General features: G+C 37.9%; 1 protein-coding gene across 1 annotated transcript in view; it reads left to right on the top strand.

Moving 5' to 3' along the window:
• The window catches only part of ass1 (argininosuccinate synthase 1), a 28,115-nt gene extending 19,456 nt beyond the window's left edge, over positions 1-8,659 (top strand). The window contains exons 12-15 of the mRNA XM_055040499.1: positions 1,906-2,037; positions 3,969-4,125; positions 7,421-7,486; positions 7,580-8,659. Coding sequence (XP_054896474.1) covers positions 1,906-2,037; positions 3,969-4,125; positions 7,421-7,486; positions 7,580-7,628 — 404 coding nt within the window. The 3' untranslated portion in view covers positions 7,629-8,659. The remainder of the gene's footprint in view (positions 1-1,905; positions 2,038-3,968; positions 4,126-7,420; positions 7,487-7,579) is intronic.
• Positions 8,660-20,398: the final 11,739 nt, after the last annotated feature.

Raw genomic sequence — 20,398 nt, 5'->3', positions numbered from 1 at the left:
CATGCATAGTGGTTAGCATACCTGCAGCCCTTTTATAAAAAACTAAAATCTCTGAAACCACAGAGGGTCGTGTCTCTTTAAGCCCGACTAAACCACCACTGTAGGAGCTTACCTGGACAGTGTCCAATTATGGGCTGCAATCAGTTAAGCTAGCTCTTTTTGGCAGCACTTAATCTGAGTTGAGGGCAGTTTTAACTTATCTGATTGGGGACAACGGAAATGTCCCGGTGTACTCTCTGCGGCCTGGTCACCAAAGCATTCCAGCTCAAATGGGGATCTTTTGAAGCTTTAAACAATTAGTAGATTTGCTAAGCTGGTTTTGTTTATGTGTTGCACCCGTCAGCTCTCTAATCTGATAAGAAACTTTTGTGGGCATTGGAACAAAATGCAACTTGATTGTTTCAAGATACCCAACTGTGTGTCGCAGAATATGTAAGGAGCCATGCATTTAATGAGTGAATGGTGCTCACTTTCTCCAGATTTTATCCTTCATAGAAGTAGAGGTCATAGATGTCTCTTTTGTCTCCATTGTCAAGACTGCCTTTCTATATTCCCTCTGCCCTCTTTTTGTTTTAGCTGACATTTAAATGACAGCTTCATTTCTCCTGTCGTGTACCTCATCTTTTCTCCTGTCACCCCTCCCTCCCTGTCCAGAGGGGGTAAATTGCAGGGTACATGGGGCCCTGGTCCAGACTCCAGGTTGGCAGGGGCCTCCCAACTTGTCATTTACCCTGGACAAGCTTGTCCATGATTTGTGAGCACTATGAGGGCCTGTCAGTCACGTCGCTAATGACTAATAGAGCTGCTTGATGCCCTTTGCTTGGATGAACGAGGCCCATAAATGGCCGTTGAAGAATGAAATAATGATGGCAAAGCTTCAATAAGAGTGTTAGGACAGTAGAGCCGACATGAATCTCCTTACAGGCAGAATAATTTCCTAAGTTCCTTTTTTTTTCTCACATTAAATCACATTGTAATCAGAAACTTAAGGACATTTTAAGTTGCATAATCGTGAACTAGAAAGTTAATAATATTCTTTAAAAATACATTTAAAAAAAGTAGTAGATGCATTTGCATTCAGTCCCCCTTATTGTGATGTCTCTAAATAAAGTCAAGTGCAACAGATTGCCTTGAGAAATTGCCTAATTGAATTGATTCTTCCTTCATATTCTGGAAGACAACTCCATAGATAAAAGCTCCCTGATTTGGCCTGAATGCAGCACCGTCTTGCTGCAAGACAGCAATGCTAACAATTGCCAAACTGTGTAATTTTGTTAAGGATTGTTAGTGAGAAAACAGCAGCATGAAGACTAATAAACAAACCAGACAGATCAGGCATGATGAAGTTGTGATGAAGTTTAAGTTAGATGAATCTAAAAAACAGTATCTTATGTCTTCCTATGGAGCATTCTGCAATCTATGAGAAGTTTTCTTTAAAATTTGCAACAGCACTTACATTTAGGGACATAGTAAATGCCTCAATGCAAAATATGTGTTGCAAAAAATGCTTCACATCACCAAAAACATATGTCCATGGTAAAATATAGTGGTGACAGCATCATGCTGAGAGAATACAGTATGGTGGATGAAAAGATTTATTCTTATAAATGCAGGCAATGCTGCTGAATTAAGTAGAGCTTAAAAACTGGAGACTGGAGCCCCAGAGCTGCAAAGGGGAGTTTTAGATTAAAACATATTAATAGGGCAGAATGCCTTTTTTTTTTTTTTTTACAAATACAGATCTATTTGAGAATCTTTATCAAAACTGATGAAGAATTTGCAGAAAATTTCTACCAAGTAAAATTCCAATAATTTCCACTGGCATTTCTTTCAAAAAGTAGATGAATATAAAAACTTCTGCCAGTTAATGTAATTCATGTATTTTTTTTTCTCTCTTTTTGTCAGGGATATATGAAACTCCTGGAGGCACAATCTTGCTGGAAGCCCATCTGGACATCGAGACATTTACCATGGACAAGGAGGTCCGACGGATCAAACAGGGACTTGGCGTCAAGTTCTCAGAACTTGTCTACAATGGTAAGCGTCCGTCAAGTGTTTCAATAGCTTATTCTTCAGTGCACTAATTCTCATTTTTAGCATACAGATGTGAGGGCCAAACTTGCCATGTACAAATGCAAACACACCCACAGCACGGTCAGTAAGTTTGCACATGTTTGTGAGCTTTTCTTGGCTCAGGTGTCTTAATCCCCCCTTCTGCCTAGTCCCAGGTCGTCTGCACCTTCATCCACATAATAGGATCAGTGCCATTACAGACCGACTGCTAGGCCGCTCCAGTTATCCCCTCTAGAGACGTGGAGACAAACGCTGACACACACACACACACACACACCCACACACACACACACACACGCGCGCACACACGTAGAGGTGGTGCATTCAGTAGCAGGGCAGAGATTAAACCCATTGTGGGTTTAAATCATTAATAATTGCAGATTGCAGACGGCTGGTAGTGGAGGAGCTTATGTTAACAATCCACCTGCTCTGCATCTGTTTACAGCTCTATTTACCAAGACTAGGAAGAAGTATCCAGATATGTGCTAAATAGATTAAAAATATTAAAATAAATGATGGGGTGTGGTTATCATTTTATAGGTCTATGTCATATGTTTGCACATAGGACAAAATAAGACTTAATTGTTTCACTGCATTACCTTTAAAATTAAAGATTCATTACTTTCCAAGAGTTATTATCTCACCATAAAGAGAAACATTTTGTCATAATATTGACAGAACAAGCATTTACATTAAAATAAGTCAAGATGCATACGTAAAGTGTCGCTTTTAAGCACTGCGTGCAAATTTTGAGAAAATTAAAGCAGGAGCTCATTGTGCCTTTGAACATACCCAGACGATGAGGTGGAGGTCGGGTGCTGATGAGAGGAGGACCCCTGCTGAGCGGGGTGTGCCTGACCTCTGAGCATATATAGACCCGTCCCTCTCCCATCCCATCTGTCCCGGAGCTCTGATGATGGATCCGGTTTGCAAAACGCCAGAGAAGAAAGGAGCGTGTGGACTTTGCCTGGGATGAAGAGACACAGACGGAGACGAATCACATAAAAGATGTCGCTTTAACTAATCCATGTTTCTTGAATTGGAGTTTTTGAAGGAGCAGTGTTCTTCTTTATGTAGTTATGCATATTATTCATGCTGCTGCACAATAAAGTAAAATTAACACACAAAATATAAGTAGATTTAGGTTCCTTTTTTCTACTTTTCTATTGGACAGTGAATCCCAATTGTTTCTCTGGGCTAAGGGAAACAGCTTTTAAACCTGAATTTTTCAGACCACTGATTATTACCACTGATATATTATATTTTATCTCACAGCCCGAATTAATAATTAGAGCTGCAATGACTAATTGGATTAATTATGACGAATAGATTGTTGATATAATCATCAGCTAACTCAGTAATCATTTGATCATTAACTGGAGTATACTGACTCAACCCAATTCCTGAAACAACATTTTCACAGCTTGTATGTGAAGTCAAGCAGAAAGAGTTGAGTTTTCCACATTCTTATGTTAGTATTTTTCAGATTCAGATGCATCCTTTGCTACAAATGATGAGGCATTCACTAAAGGAATGTTGTTATTGCATTTTAGGCACTAAACTGTTTATGTTCTAATTTTAAAAAGGAATTTAATTGTTTATTTGCATGTTTAATGGACTTTTAATATTGTACAAAAGAGTTTTAAATGAAAAACCTGCAGAATGTGCCATTTGTTTTTATCCAGTTAATCGATCAACAGTGATAATAGATTAATTGATAACTAAAATAGTTAATAATTTAACCCATACGATGTTTCGCGTGTGATTCCTAATACTAATGTGCAGCGGAAAAAAAATAACTTACAACAGTTTTGTTTTCCGTGTTCAATGACATTGACTAAAATCAGAAATATCAATCTTTTGTGACACTTCCCTCACTGCTGTCTCCATCGCAGGCTTCTGGTACAGTCCAGAATGTGACTTTGTGCGACACTGCATAGCCAAGTCTCAGGAAAACGTCGAGGGCAAAGTCCAGCTGTCTGTCTTCAAGGGACAGGTTTACCTCCTGGGACGAGAGTCGCCAAAGTCGCTGTACAACGAGGAGTTGGTCAGGTAAACACAGTGTGTGTGTGTGTGCGTGCGTGTGTGTGTGAAATAGCTTTAATGAAGGCATTCGTTTATCCTACCTGACATGTGTTGCTTGTGTGGCTGTTCAGGGCACAGTGTGGCTATTCCACATGTTCACCACTCAAGTTCTCTGATGACCCCCAACATCAGCATGCTAAACTGACCCTGCCTCACAAAGACATCAGAGAAATGTAGCGCCCATAGCCTGCAGGGCAGCTCCCTCTCCAAACCCCTTCGTTGCCCCCCGCCATGCCCTCTTAGCTGTGGTAACAGTGGGTTTGTTCAGGCGACTGACCCTTGATGCCCTCTGGGCAGGCTCAGCACTGACCAAAGGAAAACCTCTCCATATGGCTCTCCATCTCCACTTAAGTCACACACACTTCAGTTGTACCCTAGAGTCAGAGAGCTAATGGTGTTTTCAGCTAGAGGAGAAAAGTGATTTTGCCCGGCTTTTAGGAGAAAAGTAGCTGGGTGTCATGGTAGTTAAGCAGGTCAGAGGAAAGGGGACGAAAATATGGCTCCCACAGTGAGAAACACAGCTCTATAAACCCAAAGAAAGGCCCAGTAATTTATCACTTACAGAGAGTTAGTCATTTTTCGAGAAGAAAAGAGATAAACTGACACTGTACTCAGCTGCTTCGATCTGTTACATGCAGTTTTTCAGAAGAATGCTTTTGTTTCAGGAAAACATACAAACTTGAGTCTCTCTTTAGATAAATTAGAGTCGGTCTTTATCTGCATTTTGAGCTGGAACAACACAACGTTGTATCATATTTGTTCCCTAAAGTCAACACAGACGTTAGGGTTAGATTGCGGTTCATTCTAATACATTTTTGATATATAATGAGATTTATTTACAGTTCAATTCACTCCAAAATATTATAGAATACAGTTAAAGATAGTAAATTATCAAATGCGATTTGGTAAATGTTATCAAAGTAAGTCTAGCTGATTTTTTTTTTTTTGCTGTTTTTGCACCTATCATCATCTTAAGCAAGCATGCGGCAACAATGGGGAGGAAAAAACCGTTCCAATAAAACCTGATTTTATTATCCTGGAAAGTGTACACAGAGGTCATGGCAGTGATAGTTTTGTTGATAGGATTACCCAGAAACATGCATTACTAAAGCAGCACCTGTTTCTTTATGTCTTGGTCAATATTGTCATCATCAAATATAAATGAACAATTTTGTCAGGTGGCCTGTTTATTAATCAGTCAAACCATATGAATGTGTTCCAAAATTAAAAAATACAATAAAATTATGAAAAGGTATATATAAACAATGAAACATTATGTTATAAAAAACATATGTGGGAAAAGGTCCACAATAATGGTCCATGTTGCACTGACTATCCAGACATTTCTTGAACGTCCCTGCAGAAAAACTCTTAAATTCCAGTTTATCACATTCCTGAACACTCCTTAGAGAGTTTTTAATGTTTTAGGATGTTTTTTGAAAAGTGCAAATAAAGATTTATTTTACAGTTAGATCCAAAGTTATTCAATCTTCACTTCAAATTAGGTGCATTGGGACAAAAATAAATGTTCCTCCAATAAACATGTTTCACAAGAACTGCTGTTATAAGGACTTTATAGAAATTTAACATGAACACCTCTTTCAATGACTGCTGCAGTCTTATTGTTATTCAACTTGCTAAACTGACTTCTTAAGAGCCCAAATTTGCAAATCAGTGGTAGTTTCAGGAACGCCCGATGAAACCAATCAGTGGTTTCATTCGCTGCATCAGGTGTGCTTCAAATGCAACACTTGGAGTGTTGAAATCAATGTTTTAGAAAGTATAATTACTTTTCTGTCTTTATTTATTAAAGGAAGAAATGAGAATACATTTGTGCTTTGTTGTCTAGGCATATAAGTCAGGTTGCAAATTTATGGAAAACTATTAAAAGCTCAAATCATCAAGAATGTGTGGTTTGTCAATAACATATGCGTTTACCTGGCTTTGACTCACCTGAAAGCAGTGCACACTTTTCACAAAATCTTGCCACATTCATCTATACACACACACACACGCAGAGGGACCAGATTAGGCATGAAACCCCCACCGACATCCTGTTGGCTCTCCACAGGCAACAGTAAACGGCGTCATTAACGCAGTGGTAATACAGCCCGTCACCACACCCGTCTGAGACAGAAATGTCACCCTCCTCGCTCCTGGCCGGCTTTATTCTCAATTAGACTGCAGGGTTTCTTAAAGGAAAACACAATCACATGCTTACACGCACACACACTTCCACACACAGACACACACACACACAAAGTGGCGTATTCTTTGTAGCCACTTGCTCATAATGGCCCTCAGGTGCCGGGTAGGGAGCCTTGTATTGAGAGTTGATGATTTAGTTGTCGTCCTTTCTTTTTATAATGTTTATCCTATCATTTGTTGGCAATTTCCTCTTTTGCTAAGTGCTTTTAAAGAATGAGTGCAAGCTGTACGCCGGGACGTGGGGGTGTCTCAGGGAGGAGAGGACTCGGTAAGAGAGTGTATTAAACACTGCAGGTAGAAACTGCTGTAATTACGCGGCACTCTTTGCAAGACGCTCGCTGAGGTGTCTATACAAAGAGCGGTCTTAACATTAGACCCCTGCATAAGTTATGTATTCACTACTTTTCTTTGGAAAAGTGGAAGACAAACATCAGATTACAAAATCAACACAACTAGTGGCTTACAGATGAGGCGATTTGATTGTTTGTGAGTTTTAAATTATTTTTAATGGAGGTTTTTTTTTTTTTTTTTTTTTTGGAGCGTTTGTGTACATGAACATGTTTTCATTTTGCTGTATTGATTCTCCATCATTCAGGACAAACAGTACCAAACAGGTGCATTTAGACGAAGTCAATAGGAACTTTTTTTTTTTTTTTTTTCAAGAGAGCTGAAGAGACCACGTATCTCTGAACATTGGAGTTGAATTTATTTCTCTTTGGCTGTTGTTGCTTTTACTTGTCATTCACCAACCAGGATTTATGCTGGTTTGTGTTCGTACGTGGAAGTGTACGATTCTAAGCTGGAAAAATCAAACAGATTTGTTTAATCAGTAAGATGCATTTTGATTACTACTAGTATGATTATTATTGATTCTAATTTTACATTTCCAATGCAATCATCCATTTTCAATTAAAGTGTTGATATGGTGATTTCTGACCATTTGTTTTATGACACAGAAATGTCATTCATTTCTATAAAACAACAGCTTTTGTTTACAAATTGTACAGAACGTAAAGCATTATCTCATGTGTTTTTCTGTTTATTTTCTCTTCAGCATGGATGTACAAGGAGACTACGACCCTGGTGACGCCTCCGGATTCATAAGGGTTAATGCTGTCAGGTTAGCATTACTTGAAACCAAAACTACTTTCTATACATATGGAAAAAGTTTTACAAGTTCAATTAAAAGTTGGTATTCTCTCTTCCTTCATAGGCTAAGAGAGCATCATCGTTTGCAGGGTTTCTCTGGCAGCAAGCAGTAACTGTTGAACCATCTTTCTTTCTTCTTCCATGTTGCCACTGTGTCTTAAACTCTTAATAGGTTTAGACTTTGTTCCTCCATTGTCGACCTCTTGGCTTATTATCTTGTGCAGTTGTGTCAGCCTGTAAGCACAATAGCCTCTTATCATCGAAACTGTTTCTCAGATGTTCAGGTTTTAGAAAAACTTGTAATTTAAATCAAAATTAAATCAAAATATAAATCAAAATAAAATTAAATCAAAATATATTCTAATGGGTACTAATCATGATGTTTGATATAATACTTAGTATTTTAGCTACCAAGTTTGTTTTCTTCTTAATACATGCATTTTTTGGTTAGAGGTTTAGCTTTGTAACTACCATTAGTAGAACTGTTAAAACACTATTGATTGTTAATTTGAGCTGGTCTGGTAAGAAATAATAAAATATACAACTTTAATCATTTGAGCAGCAAGACTTGGGTGTTCAAGCTTGAATGTGTTGTTTTTCTGCAATCAATTAGATACACTGAAAAATAATTGGTTATTTCGTCTTATACATAGTCATAGGCAAACAATGTAATTTTTTTATCACTCTTCTTGTCAGAAATACTGGAACTCCTTTAACTTGCTTGGTTTTCTGGCAAATGCTACATTAGTTTACTTTATCCATTGTAAACAATAATTTGTGCTGCATATGGTTTTGTTTTTCTGTCAGCTTGTAAGGCAACGATGAAGAAACGCGAGGTAGTTTTCCATCTTCATATTACATTCCCTTTGTCTGCACAAACGGTAGCAAAACAACCCCTCAGCATGATGCTGCTACTTGTCAGCTGGTGTTCTTACCACAACTCCTCCAAATTGAATTCATGTTAGGGTGGCCAAATTTATGACAAACTGAAATGTTAATGACTCTCAGATGTTACCTACAAAGAAGGAAGTAGTTTTATTTTGTTTGAAGATGAATGTTTTGGACATTTGGTTGGAATTGAACGTAAGAATTACTGAAACTTTATGTTTCATGATGATTCCATAAAAAGAAAAGCTCGCATTCATCTTTGAGAGCATCTGTTGATGATATGTAAATCTTTAATCTCCTAACAGTCAAATCTGCAGATACTTATGAATTTATATACACTGTTTTTATTTTTTCCAAGTAGATCAGTCATTGAAGGTGTGAAATAGTCGTCCTGTTTTTGCCGCCTGCCTGTTTAACTGTTGTGCTCAATAACCTCGAAGACGCTGCATCATCTTAACGATATGCAGATGGAGGCCGGCACAGACTGATGGATCACTGATGATGACCGCTGGAGCAGAAGTGATGAGGCTGTTTCTGAGCACAAACGGCTCAAGTCAATCGGAAGGAAAACCAATCGGGTCACATATGTATATTTTATTGCTCAGCGTCGGGTCCTAGATTTATAGAGTAGGGGAACGCCTCTCAGACTGCTCATATGCACAGTATGGGAAGGCTCTGTCTTCATGTTTTTTGAGGGATTACAATGCCTAGCAAAAGTCATAATATTACCAGATGACAATGTTTTATAGGAATTTTATATGGTCGATTAGCACAAAGTAGTGGTATTAGTAATTTACTATAATGATGATGCATTTGAAACATTTGTAGAAATAAAAACATAAAAAGAGATTCATAATTCAGGTGGGGAACTTGTCAACAAGACAACTATTTGTTGTGTTTTCCTAAATCAAAAGACAAAAAAAAAAAGAAAAAAAACACCCTAAGACTGAAAGAAATCCCCTGTGCAGTTTGCCACAAACAGTGATAGAGACACAGCAAGAAAAATTAATACTTAAACATACTTTTAATTGTGCTTTGTCCTGTAGCGTTGCTTTGTTTTAGTAGCAACAGGGAAGCAGCTCACAGCTGATGTGAGCCGAGTTGAGATCAATTCTGGAGCAAATCCTGTTGGAAAATGCAAGACTGAAGACTCGTGCGGAGGTTTTCCCTCTGGCCTAAAAGTGACTAAACATCCAGCCAGAGCCACACTGTGTTGGTGTAAAATCAAAGCAAATTCACATTAAAATGACCTGGTGAAAGTTAAGACCCAAATCCAACTTAGAATCTGCGTCAAGGCTGACTGAGTTATGAAATCGACATCTTAAATGTGTTAAGTTGCTATAAAAGGTGTTTCTATGTAATTCAATGCATCAAGGCATGGTACAAAAAAAGACAACTGTGTTGTTTACATAACCAAATTCTTAAAAACGTCCATCTGAAATAGGTGAAATATTTGTGACTAATGCTTCCTTTGGCTGCTTCAAAACAAGATAAAATAGATCCATGTTTCTTTCTATTCATAATTTTGGTAAATATGCCTGGCCATCTTTCTACAATCTGCTCTGATGGCTGTAATAATGACTTAGCTTGTCTTACGCTCCACGATATTTGAACCCTCACAGCTGCCTCGCTGCCACGCCCTCATCCCTGCCACTGAAAGGTGTCAGTCCTGCGCTGAAGCGCCTGATACGCCGTGGGCCTCATGATAAAGTTCACAAGCACACGGGACCCCCTGCCAGGTCTAATGGGCAGTGAGGAACCCTCAGACCCTTTCAGTCCTGCAATGCCCCCTCAACCTCTGTTCAATTACACGGCAGGCGTCTCAGTCTTTGCCTGGTCAATTACCAGCCAAGCCCCTGCATTTACTGTCACGCATGCACTGGCTTTGGGATAATCAGTGTCCAAAATTGCTTGGTTGGATTTGAAGGATGGATGGAGACGTATTCAGATGAGCTATTCAAGCTGAAGGGAAGGAAGGTGGGACATGAACAGAGGCTCAGCACATTCGGTCTGGCATCATGCTATTTGTGACCTTTTAACGTTTTTTCTGGTGATCCATTGGAATTTTTTGGACTAATACAACAGCAGCTTTATATATATTTTACAGAGACAAGAGAAAGTGTCTCTAAAAATGTGTTAATTTGTAGTAAGATTTTGCCTTTATGTCTTTTTTTGTATTTATTACATCTCTTTGTAGTTTTTAATCATTTTTTTTGTTCATATTATAATCATTTTTATCAGCCCAAATTGTCTCACAACCATTCAAATTTCTTGGTTTTCTTAATAGAGTTTTGTAGCTTTGGTGTTTAAAAAAATTGGATAGATAAACTTTTGATATATTTTTTGTCTTATTGCTATTACAAGATAGTTTGTTGCAAACAAAATTTGATCAAGCTTAACCAATTTTCAGGTTAACTGGAAACCTGAAAATTCACGGGGGAACTTTGTATAAATGCAGTAGTGAGTTTATTAATTTACAAAAAGTAGGTTTTTTTTTGTTTGTTTGTTTAAGACCTACCCCCACTCATTTTTGTGCATGTGTTCCTTGCTACACGTCCACTTTCATACTCATTTACCACATCTCATATTCCACCTCCTACCTGCTACTCAGCCAGCCAGGTATGAAAACTGCTCGACACCTGACCGCGGGAATTAATCATCCTTGACCCTGGACCAATTACCCCTCATTACCCACTCGGTGTCCACCTCTCAGGGGAGAGCCGTATAACAATAGTGCGACATGAAAGTCGGCAGCAATACAGGCCAGAGCCCTAATGGACAATCCTGTGCAACCTCCTTAGGAGGCTAACCTTCAAGTCCTTGTCACTCTTCCAACAGTGCTCCCACAAAGGAGGTTTTTGTTCGGGATCAGGGTCCGTGACCTCCTGAAATGAAGTGCACAGGGCAGGGCCACTGGCAGTGAGAGGGAACCCAGAAGTCATTGACTCAGATTTTTGTGATGGTAGAAGTTGTAAAATTTCTAAGCCATTTCTTAGCGTGCAATTGAGACAAACTTTTGACATTGCAGTTTATCAGTAAATACTAAAAATCCACCCAGTAATAAAGACTCTTTTTCTATTTGCCTAAAAGTTAAATGCAAAGGTTATTATATTATGATCATGTTTCTTCATGACGGAGACATAAATGCGAGGAGAAGGCTGGCAGGCAGTGCATTCAACCTGTAAAACATTCAATCCGTGAAAAATGTTGGAGTCCGACTTGCAAAAACTGGGTGACCATAACAGTGAATGATATCCAAACAGGAGGTACACAGGAAAAATCTAAATTACAGCCATGACACTGGGAATAATCGGATGATGAAGCTGTATGGTTATAGTCCTGACAATGACCTGTAGCCAGGAGGGAGAATACATACTGAGGAGGGTGAAACCAGGTGAAACCCTCTTGAAAATGAATCAAAACATTAATTTTTCAAAGTAATTTTAACCTCTGAACCAATTTATTTAATTCATTCATTGAGTCAAGATACAGACCTAAATGTAATATTGTGAGAAAACTTATATTTGATTTGCTGAGGTACATTTTTCTGGCATTTAGATAAGAACATTCTAATGGTCTTTTCTTAACCATCTGTAAACAACATCTGCCTGAATATTACCTTTTTCAAAACTTTTCCCTCAACTCTCAAAAAAAAACAGTTTTTCTGTTTTCACATTGGATAAAGACAACCGGATCATTTGATCATATATTACAAGGTCTCCACACAGAAGGTGAATTATATTAGTACATAGTGAAAGAAACAATTTTAGATTTAAAAAAAAGTACATTTTTACAGTTTGGGAAAGAAAAATATATATTTTTCAAAATATTGACACATTCGGCAAAAAAAAAATCAAGCCTGTAAATCAAGAACTGATTGTATTAAAACACAGCTAGTGTTTTAGACTGTGAGCAGTTTGACCAGAAATATGCCTCTAAAACTTTTCACATTAAGGAAGCAAGTAGTCCATAGTTACAATTTATGGAAATTACTTTGAACCTAGCAGAGCCCAGCAGAGAAACAAAACATAATTTAATGCTGAAATCAGACCTAAAACCATGTTTTAAGACATAGCTGTCTTTCTACGGAACAACACTGACTTATTTGTTGGATAACAAAAGAAACAACCGACTAAACAAAGCCTACAGGAATGTGCTGTCTTCAACCCATCAGGATATTTTGTGGTCATCCAATCTGTGCTCTTCATCTCCCAGTTAGAGTAGAAAAGTATCACATGTTCTGTGACCTTTACTCTTAAAACACAATGAGAGGCGGAACAATGACCATACAGAGTTAATTACAACCAATTAGATGTCAAAGTGGTTCTCCATCCCCATGGTTGCTGTGTAATCTAAGCTCTCATGAAGGTTTCCGTGAGATGCATGCAATATGAATGTGCAACAATTTTCCACATTAACGTCCTGCCTAGATTTTAGATTAATCCAACCTCTGGAGGTTTATGGTCCCTCTTATTCCCTTTGCACGGTTTACCTGTTTGTTTTTAGTTATATCTGAATAAACTGCCAGTTGTGTTTCCACATTTCACTTAATGCTGCTTTACTTAGCAGGTATAAGGGGTTAATGGGCAGATCTCAGGAGGTTAGTACAGAAAGCTAATGGGCCTGGTGAAGATGATGAGGTCACTCCCTTATTCCTAACAAAGAGCGATTTATAGGCCAGGATGCTAATCCTGCAGGCTTGCAGTTCAATCAAATATTTATAATTGCACATTTTATTTTCATCCGTAACATCAAATGGATCAGGACATATTGTAATAATTGATGATAAGTGCTTCAATTTACAATAATGGCGTTTTACGCAACCTTCTCTTAGCATGATAGCCAAGTCTGGCTGAACACTGGTTGCGTAAGGAGAAGCATTTGTTGTATTAATTTGTGAATCAATTCTATTGCTTGTGTCCCATGGCTTAAATGCCACTCATGCTCTGACAGAGCTGATCTGTCCTAATAGCTCAGATGTGTGCTTCATTCATACTCCTGAAACTTGATCTCCTGCTGCAACATCAAGAGACCATCTGTGAGGAACCATCAGATTAAAGCAGGATACTCTTTGCCTTCCAGGCTCGCCAACATCCGTGACTCCTGTTTGCGTGTGTGTGTGTGTGTGTGTGTGTGTGTGTGTGTGTGCTTCCACCTTGATGTAGAAGCTTATTTTCTGGTGTCAAAGGACACCCATACAGTGATGTCCTGACAATCTATAGACAGATGGGACCATTACGGTCAAAGCCCCTGGCTTTGTTTGTCCTGAGCTGGTGATAAAATATTGATAGAAAAATAGAAATATTTTGCCTGCTGCTTAGTCTTGGCCACCTAAAAGGGTCAATGAGTATGAGGACTTCCCCTTCTCCTGTTACAACAAAATGAAGCTCAACTACCAGCGAACATCGACTAGTCTGGAGTCTGCAGCCTCTCCTGGGGTGACTAGAATCGATTGTGTTTCCCGAGACTTAAAGAGGGGAATTTATTTTAATGTTGCGCTTTAACATTGTTCACCTTCCATGTCTGAGAGACATACCAGTTTCACCTTTTGAAATCAGCATATTTTTTGTTCGTCAGACAAATAATCAAAACTGTGATTTATAAAATATGTTTTTAAGCCACATCTGTATCTGAGTTTAGTTCATATATTTTTATTCTTAATCTAAAATAGGTCACAAAAGGGAATTTTTTTTTATTTGTTTCAGCTTAAATACGGACGCTCGGTGCCTCGGAAAGTCATTCATGCTTCTTGAATGTTTTTCACATTTTGTCACACGTCTACCACAACTTTGAATACATTTTGGTGGAAGTGTTTTCTAGCAGGCCTAGTCAAAGTAGTGAATTAATGTCAAGTAGAAATAACATATCTGTTTTTCAAAGATTGTATTTTTTTTCTAATAAGATCCTGAAAGAAAGTCCCATTGTTTTAACCCCTATTTCACTGACACCCCTCAATAAAATCCGGTGCAGCGGACGGCTTTCAGAAATCCCCCAAATAAGTAAATTAATACACACCATATTTTTCTGGTTAAAGCTTAAGATTTGCTGAATCTTTTTAAGCTAGTAATACATTTGGGAGAGCCTAATCGATGTCCATATTTGCAAGTGAACAGAAAATTATACTTTCTATTTCAAATGTCTTACTTTAAGACTTTCGGCGGAAATGGAGCAGATTTCAAATCCACATCGGACTTTTCAGATCTTCATCAGAAAACTTTTTTTTTTTACAAAAATTTATAATTTACTTTCCACTTCATTGCACATAAATAGTCATAAATTGCATTATGGTTTGGATGTAATGTGTTTCAAATCTTGGAACATTAAGAAAATTAAGCAAATTCATTCCTCTGAAAATTGACATTTTCTCTCAGAAGTTTCCTGTCACTCTTATAGGCAGCTAACGATACATCAAAATGAAAATCAAAATGTTTGTTTAGGAAGCAAATCTTGTAGTTTCTGAAATGCGGCTTTACATTATTATCGCTAATTTATTTTTTACCATTTCCACATCAAAGCAGCCCTAAACAAGAAAATGTCGCTCACATCACTGTTGTTCTATTTCCCCTGAGTGAACACCAACACAGCATGTAGATCTTAAATCAATAAATTTATCTCCTTGCGGCTTCCCCATTCCCTTTCCCCTCCTGGGGGGGCACTAGTGGGGTTTGTTTGCGAGAACACACATTTTATGCTCTTCGATCTGTTGCTCTGCAAAGTAGTGAAAGGCTTCAAGTCTCTATGCTGGTAGCTTCATCTGCTCCAGACTCGGCGAGCCCCACAGCTGATGTAAATGTTTAATGACCCTGGTTATTTGGTCATAATGGTGTGTGTTATGATGGATGGTAATGCAATGTCTTCTGATGGCAGCTGAATTACACCACAGGGTATAGAAGCTGTTTTGGTTGGGTGTTTAACTGGCTTTCATAACTGAGCCTGGTAAATATTATGTATAAAAGGGAGATATGTTTCTTATTTCTGTTTGGTCATTGTTGAAATTAGTTATTCTTTTGCTTCTCCTGAATATTCTGGATTCACTTCTGAGCCTGGTCCAGTTCATACAGCTAAGCCTAAAATGAGCTATTCAATCCTTTCACTTATTTTTGACTTTAAACTTTTTCTTCACATGCATTTAGTTCAAATGAAAAGGTTGAGTAAAACATGCTCTCCATGGGAAGAGCACTGAAATGTCAAAATTCTTTTGACATTTCAGTGCAGAAATTTTGAAGCACTTTCATCTTTTTAAACACTCACTTCTGCATTTGTATTTTGGAGTTAATAAAGTTTGAGCTCAGCTTCCAGAAACAAGAATTCAATACTCTACAGAAGAATCTATTACACTTATTTGAATATTAAAAATTTTATGGTAAAAATCAGTGATTGACGTCGATGCAATCTCCACCACTATCCAACAAAAGTGAGTTGTTGATATTCTGAAATTTAAGATACAAAAAGCCTTCAGTATTTCATATAAACATAGTGTATTCAATTTAGACTTTTTAACAGATTGAATTTACCATTCAGACTGATAGATTTTAGTATATGTGAGTGTGATCATCAAAATGATATATTTCACTTCCATGTTTGTTTGCTTTAGTGAGGCGTTATCCTTTATCCTATCCATTTGGGCTTCAGAAAATGATCAAATGTCGTCTCAGTTTCTAAAAACAACAGAAAAAAATGTATTTTACTCAAGCTTTGAGTTTGTGGAAATAAATCAGACAGCAACTTTAGCCAACATTTCATGCTTTCTTACATTTTTTACACTCAATCAACAGAAAACCTATTTGGGACACAACTGACAGATGAAAAGAAAAAATTGCCCCAAGACTGTGCTGCCCTGAGAAATGCTACATGTTGCCCATTTCACAAACTTCTGCTGGTGAGTGGAGGCGGTTGCTCAAGTCATTCCTGCTTTTATTTCTTGCACATCCAATCAGTTTTTTGAAACGACATACGATGCTAAATGTTAAATGTAGCTCATTAATAAACATACACACTTGGGGAGATTGATTTGTATCATAAATACTGCAATTCCAATTAGTTTGATTTCCACGTGTAACGTGTGGGTTTAGATTACTAACAGTTTCACACTTATGTGCACAATACGAATGGCTTCATGAATTTCATGGTTATTAAAGCTTATCCAGCCACTTTTCAACTCAGCGAGTTTGAGTGACACAACTTGGCAGAGGGTTTCATCTTCAACACCAATGGAGAGGATGAAAGCTTACTTCTTTTAAAATGCCTCACAACAAAGCAAGCTGTGGGATTAAAGTGCCGAAAAGAATCACATATCTGCTTCGGTTTGGATGAATAATAAAAAAAAAAAGCTCCTCTATGGAGCTCTGCCTGCTGATATGCTTTTATCACTGTCATGACTGCCGTTTGCGTCTGAGCGGTATCTCGTCTCAGGTTTAAGAAACTCTTTGCGCCAGCTTGTTTTGTGGTGACAGCAGAAGAATTACTTGAAAAGCGCCTTTTTTTGTCAGCTCACTGTGCAGAGAGCTCACAAACAAGACCATTTAGCTATTATTTCCTGTCAGTCTCCGATACACCCGGTATAGCGGATGTTTATCAAGAAAAACTGGCGACTGTGGGAGTGGAACATAATAGGACAGGTGGAGAGAGCGGCAAGGAAAGAGGGATGGAGAATGGGAGGGGGGTTATTGGAGCCACGGAAAGGGTCTTGGTGTCCCAGTGGAGAGAAATAGTGGAAACCACCCGTAATTTTCTCTGCGGGATCCCATGTAATTGAGTCATTTAAAATACAGATACAGCGCTGAATCAAAGCAAAGTGGCCTGTGGTGGTGGTAGAGGAGGAGGTGGCAAAGTAAAATGGGACAAAAAAAAGAGGTGAAAACAAGGAAGTACAAGTGTGCCTCTTCTACTATTGAGCAACGCCAGTCTGTTTATCTTTTTCATCCTTCAGGATGTTACTTGTCATCGATTGTGTTTTGGCTGCTGGTTATGTTCTGCTTTTCCAGCCATCAAAATGATACCGATTTATATTTAAAATCATGCGAGCTACCTAAAAGAAAGATCTTTACAGTTTTGTAAGTGTTGCAAAAACATTGGAAGGCAGTGATAGTCTGGTCATTAATGCCAGTGAAATATAAACAGTGGTTTGGCAGTCGTCTAAGAGTAAAAAAGCTTTTTAAATTTGCAGAATAGTGAAGCATCTGAAATCCCTTCCCGTTTTATCTAAACCAATCCTTTATAACTCAGATTATATGTTTAGGAAAAGGGTGAACCTCAGCCTCTCATATTGTGTCTTCATTTTTAGCCCTCGGTCAAGAGGACCTTGATTCATGTTTGTGTCTTTCTTTTTTATTTTATCTTTTCACGCTTCTAAAATGCTCAGAGCTGTAGGGTGCACTGGTAAGTTGAATAAAACACATTAAAGTCATATCTGTGTCTCAGCAAAATGGAAAAATGTGTAAAGGTTGCAAAGACTTTTGCATTTCGCTGCAAATTCTTTTTAAATAGGTTTTGATAGAGTTATTCTGCCTGTTATAAGTCTAAACTTACTGCTCAAGCTATTTGTCAACATTATTAGCACATAGTGCTTGCATAATTTTTTTAAACTTTGCTTAATAGTGGGAATGCCTCTGGAATTCAAAATAAAGTATTATTGTTGGATTATGTGGGTAAAATATCTTGCTGACCTTTGTAAAATTAATTTTTAGAGGTTCTGGACAAACTAACAAATTATGTATTAATTGTATGAGCTAGGCTAAATCAAAAAGACAATTACAAAGTGGTAGGAGTGCCAGAAAACTAAAAACATGTGCAATACTCAGTCAATCTTAACTTTAGTTTTACATGACGACATCCATGTCACCCAGATGTTCCATTGTTATAAAAGTTTTAAGATAGATTCAAAATACTCCTACATTTCTGCTAGGTTCAGAAATTACAAGAACCTGAGGGAAACTCCCCATAATTTAAATTGCATTTTTATATGTAACATGACTTAGTTTACTGACGCAATCCAGGTCTGGGTCTCATTTTCCTGTGTCCGAGTGTAAAAATTATTAATGTTTCCCAGCCTAGTTTTTATTCATAGTTTCCTGCTGTATGAGCCATGTGGTTCTGAAATAAAAGCTTTGCTGGGATACTTCAGGGCTTTCTGGAGGAAACTAGCCACTTTTTTTGGGCTCTGCCTTGAAAAAAAAAGAGTGTTCACAGCAGAACTGTAGCAATTATAAAGCAATTACAGTTCAGATTGTCTGTTTTAGAGAAATGCAAGAAAAAAAAAGCTATGTAGTTGAATAGAGGAAATGTGAGAAATATTGATTGACTTTTTTTTAGTAAATGTGCACAAGTGAAGGTGCTCTGCATATAAATGTCCACTAAAACCTTGCTAAAATGAAATGAAAGGTGATCAATTATTTAGCTCCTTCCTGAGTTTTATAAAGTTTGCACTTGCACTTTGTTAAAGTCAGCTAGTGCAGTGTTACCAGCTTGGAACAAGCATCTGTCATCAGGAAGACAATAAAGGGAGAAAGTTTGCGTGACACCTGATCTGTCTTGTCCTGCACACAAACTGACTCACTTGTTGTCAGCACTAACTCAGAAACCTCCTCCTGATAAGCACCTGCTTTCACTGCCTTCACTTCCTATATGATCTGATCTGATGGAGTTATTCAGCATAGCTGTGTGCATTCTCCAGCTGTGTGTGAAGATATTTTTTGATATTAAATGACTAAAATCGCTCCACTTCCTTCTTGCTTTTGGTTTGAAAACACTGGCAGTGCCGCACATGGCTTCAAGATGTCGGAGGAGACGGATCAGACTTCACTCAAGTGAAATTGGAGGTCTTCGTTCAGGGGTACTGGTCTGGGAAAAGCTTTCAGCTGCCACGTAAATCCTCTGCTTCTTTTTGGGAGGTGATAACATGCCCAGGGGCTGAAGTGGAAGAGAAACTGACATATGCATGAATGTCTGGAAGATGAAGAATGCCAATCTGCTTGTCTAGAATTTGAGTTTGATCATCCAGCAGCTGCATGGACATATTGCAGGCGTTAGCGTTGAGGGAACATGATTTTTAATCACACGTCTCAACAAAAATGAATACACTTCATGTTTCTGCATCTCCTCTCACCTGTGCTCAAAATAAAATCTTGAACAATAAAGACCTCACAGATAAGAGCTCAGAAAACAGGATTCTACACCACTGAGCTTCAAATGAAACACAGAAACAAAGACTCGGGTGATCTGTGTCTCACACTATCCCACAGGACCACACATCAGCTCGCTGCTTTATATTACTCTCTGGAATTTGGATGCAATTTATGGAGCAGGAACTGTTTTGCATAAAGAGTTCTGGAAATCTGAAGCAATTTTACTTTCTACTGTCTGGCTGCTGGCATTTTCCAGATGTTCAACAATAGATGCTTCCATATGTGGTGCAAGGTGGTGAATCAGAAACTCCAAATCTTTATTATTAAAACCCCATCAAGCAGAAAGCCTTTTAAGTCTGAGGCTAGATTAAATGAATCAATTCTAGAAATGTAAGATTCTCAGATATCACATGATCAAAATGTAAAATACAGGTTTATAAATTATAAAAATAACAATGTAGTTTGATCTAAACCTACAAAACTCTAAAATTCTTTCTCTATGCTTATTTTTTTATTTGTATTTCAATTGATCTTTAATTAATCTGCACTGATGAAACTGTCATGTAGATCTGCTTAAACAAGTCTGTGGGGCAATACATAGAGCATTGCACTGGATATTTGTCAATGGAAGGGAAAGGAAACAAATTTCTTTTCATGATCTTATTGGTATTATTGCTGTCATTTCTTAAACTGAACTGATTACAATACTGGATAGAAAATAGAGGAAAATGTAGCCAAAGTTAGTCTGTCTGTCTATCAATCAATCAATCAATCTATCTGTCTGTCTGTCTAATTTTGTGATTTTTGTATGTGTGTGGAATGTGGTCTATGTACCTTATGAGGGTTAAAGTATTAAAAAATGACATTATATG

Source organism: Poeciliopsis prolifica, unplaced genomic scaffold (genome assembly GCF_027474105.1).
Source record: "Poeciliopsis prolifica strain line A6 unplaced genomic scaffold, Auburn_PproV2 SCAFFOLD015, whole genome shotgun sequence".
In the NCBI taxonomy this organism is placed as follows: Eukaryota; Metazoa; Chordata; class Actinopteri; order Cyprinodontiformes; family Poeciliidae; genus Poeciliopsis; species Poeciliopsis prolifica.
Note: the sequence above shows the minus strand (reverse complement) of the source record. Positions and strands in the feature narration are given on the sequence as shown.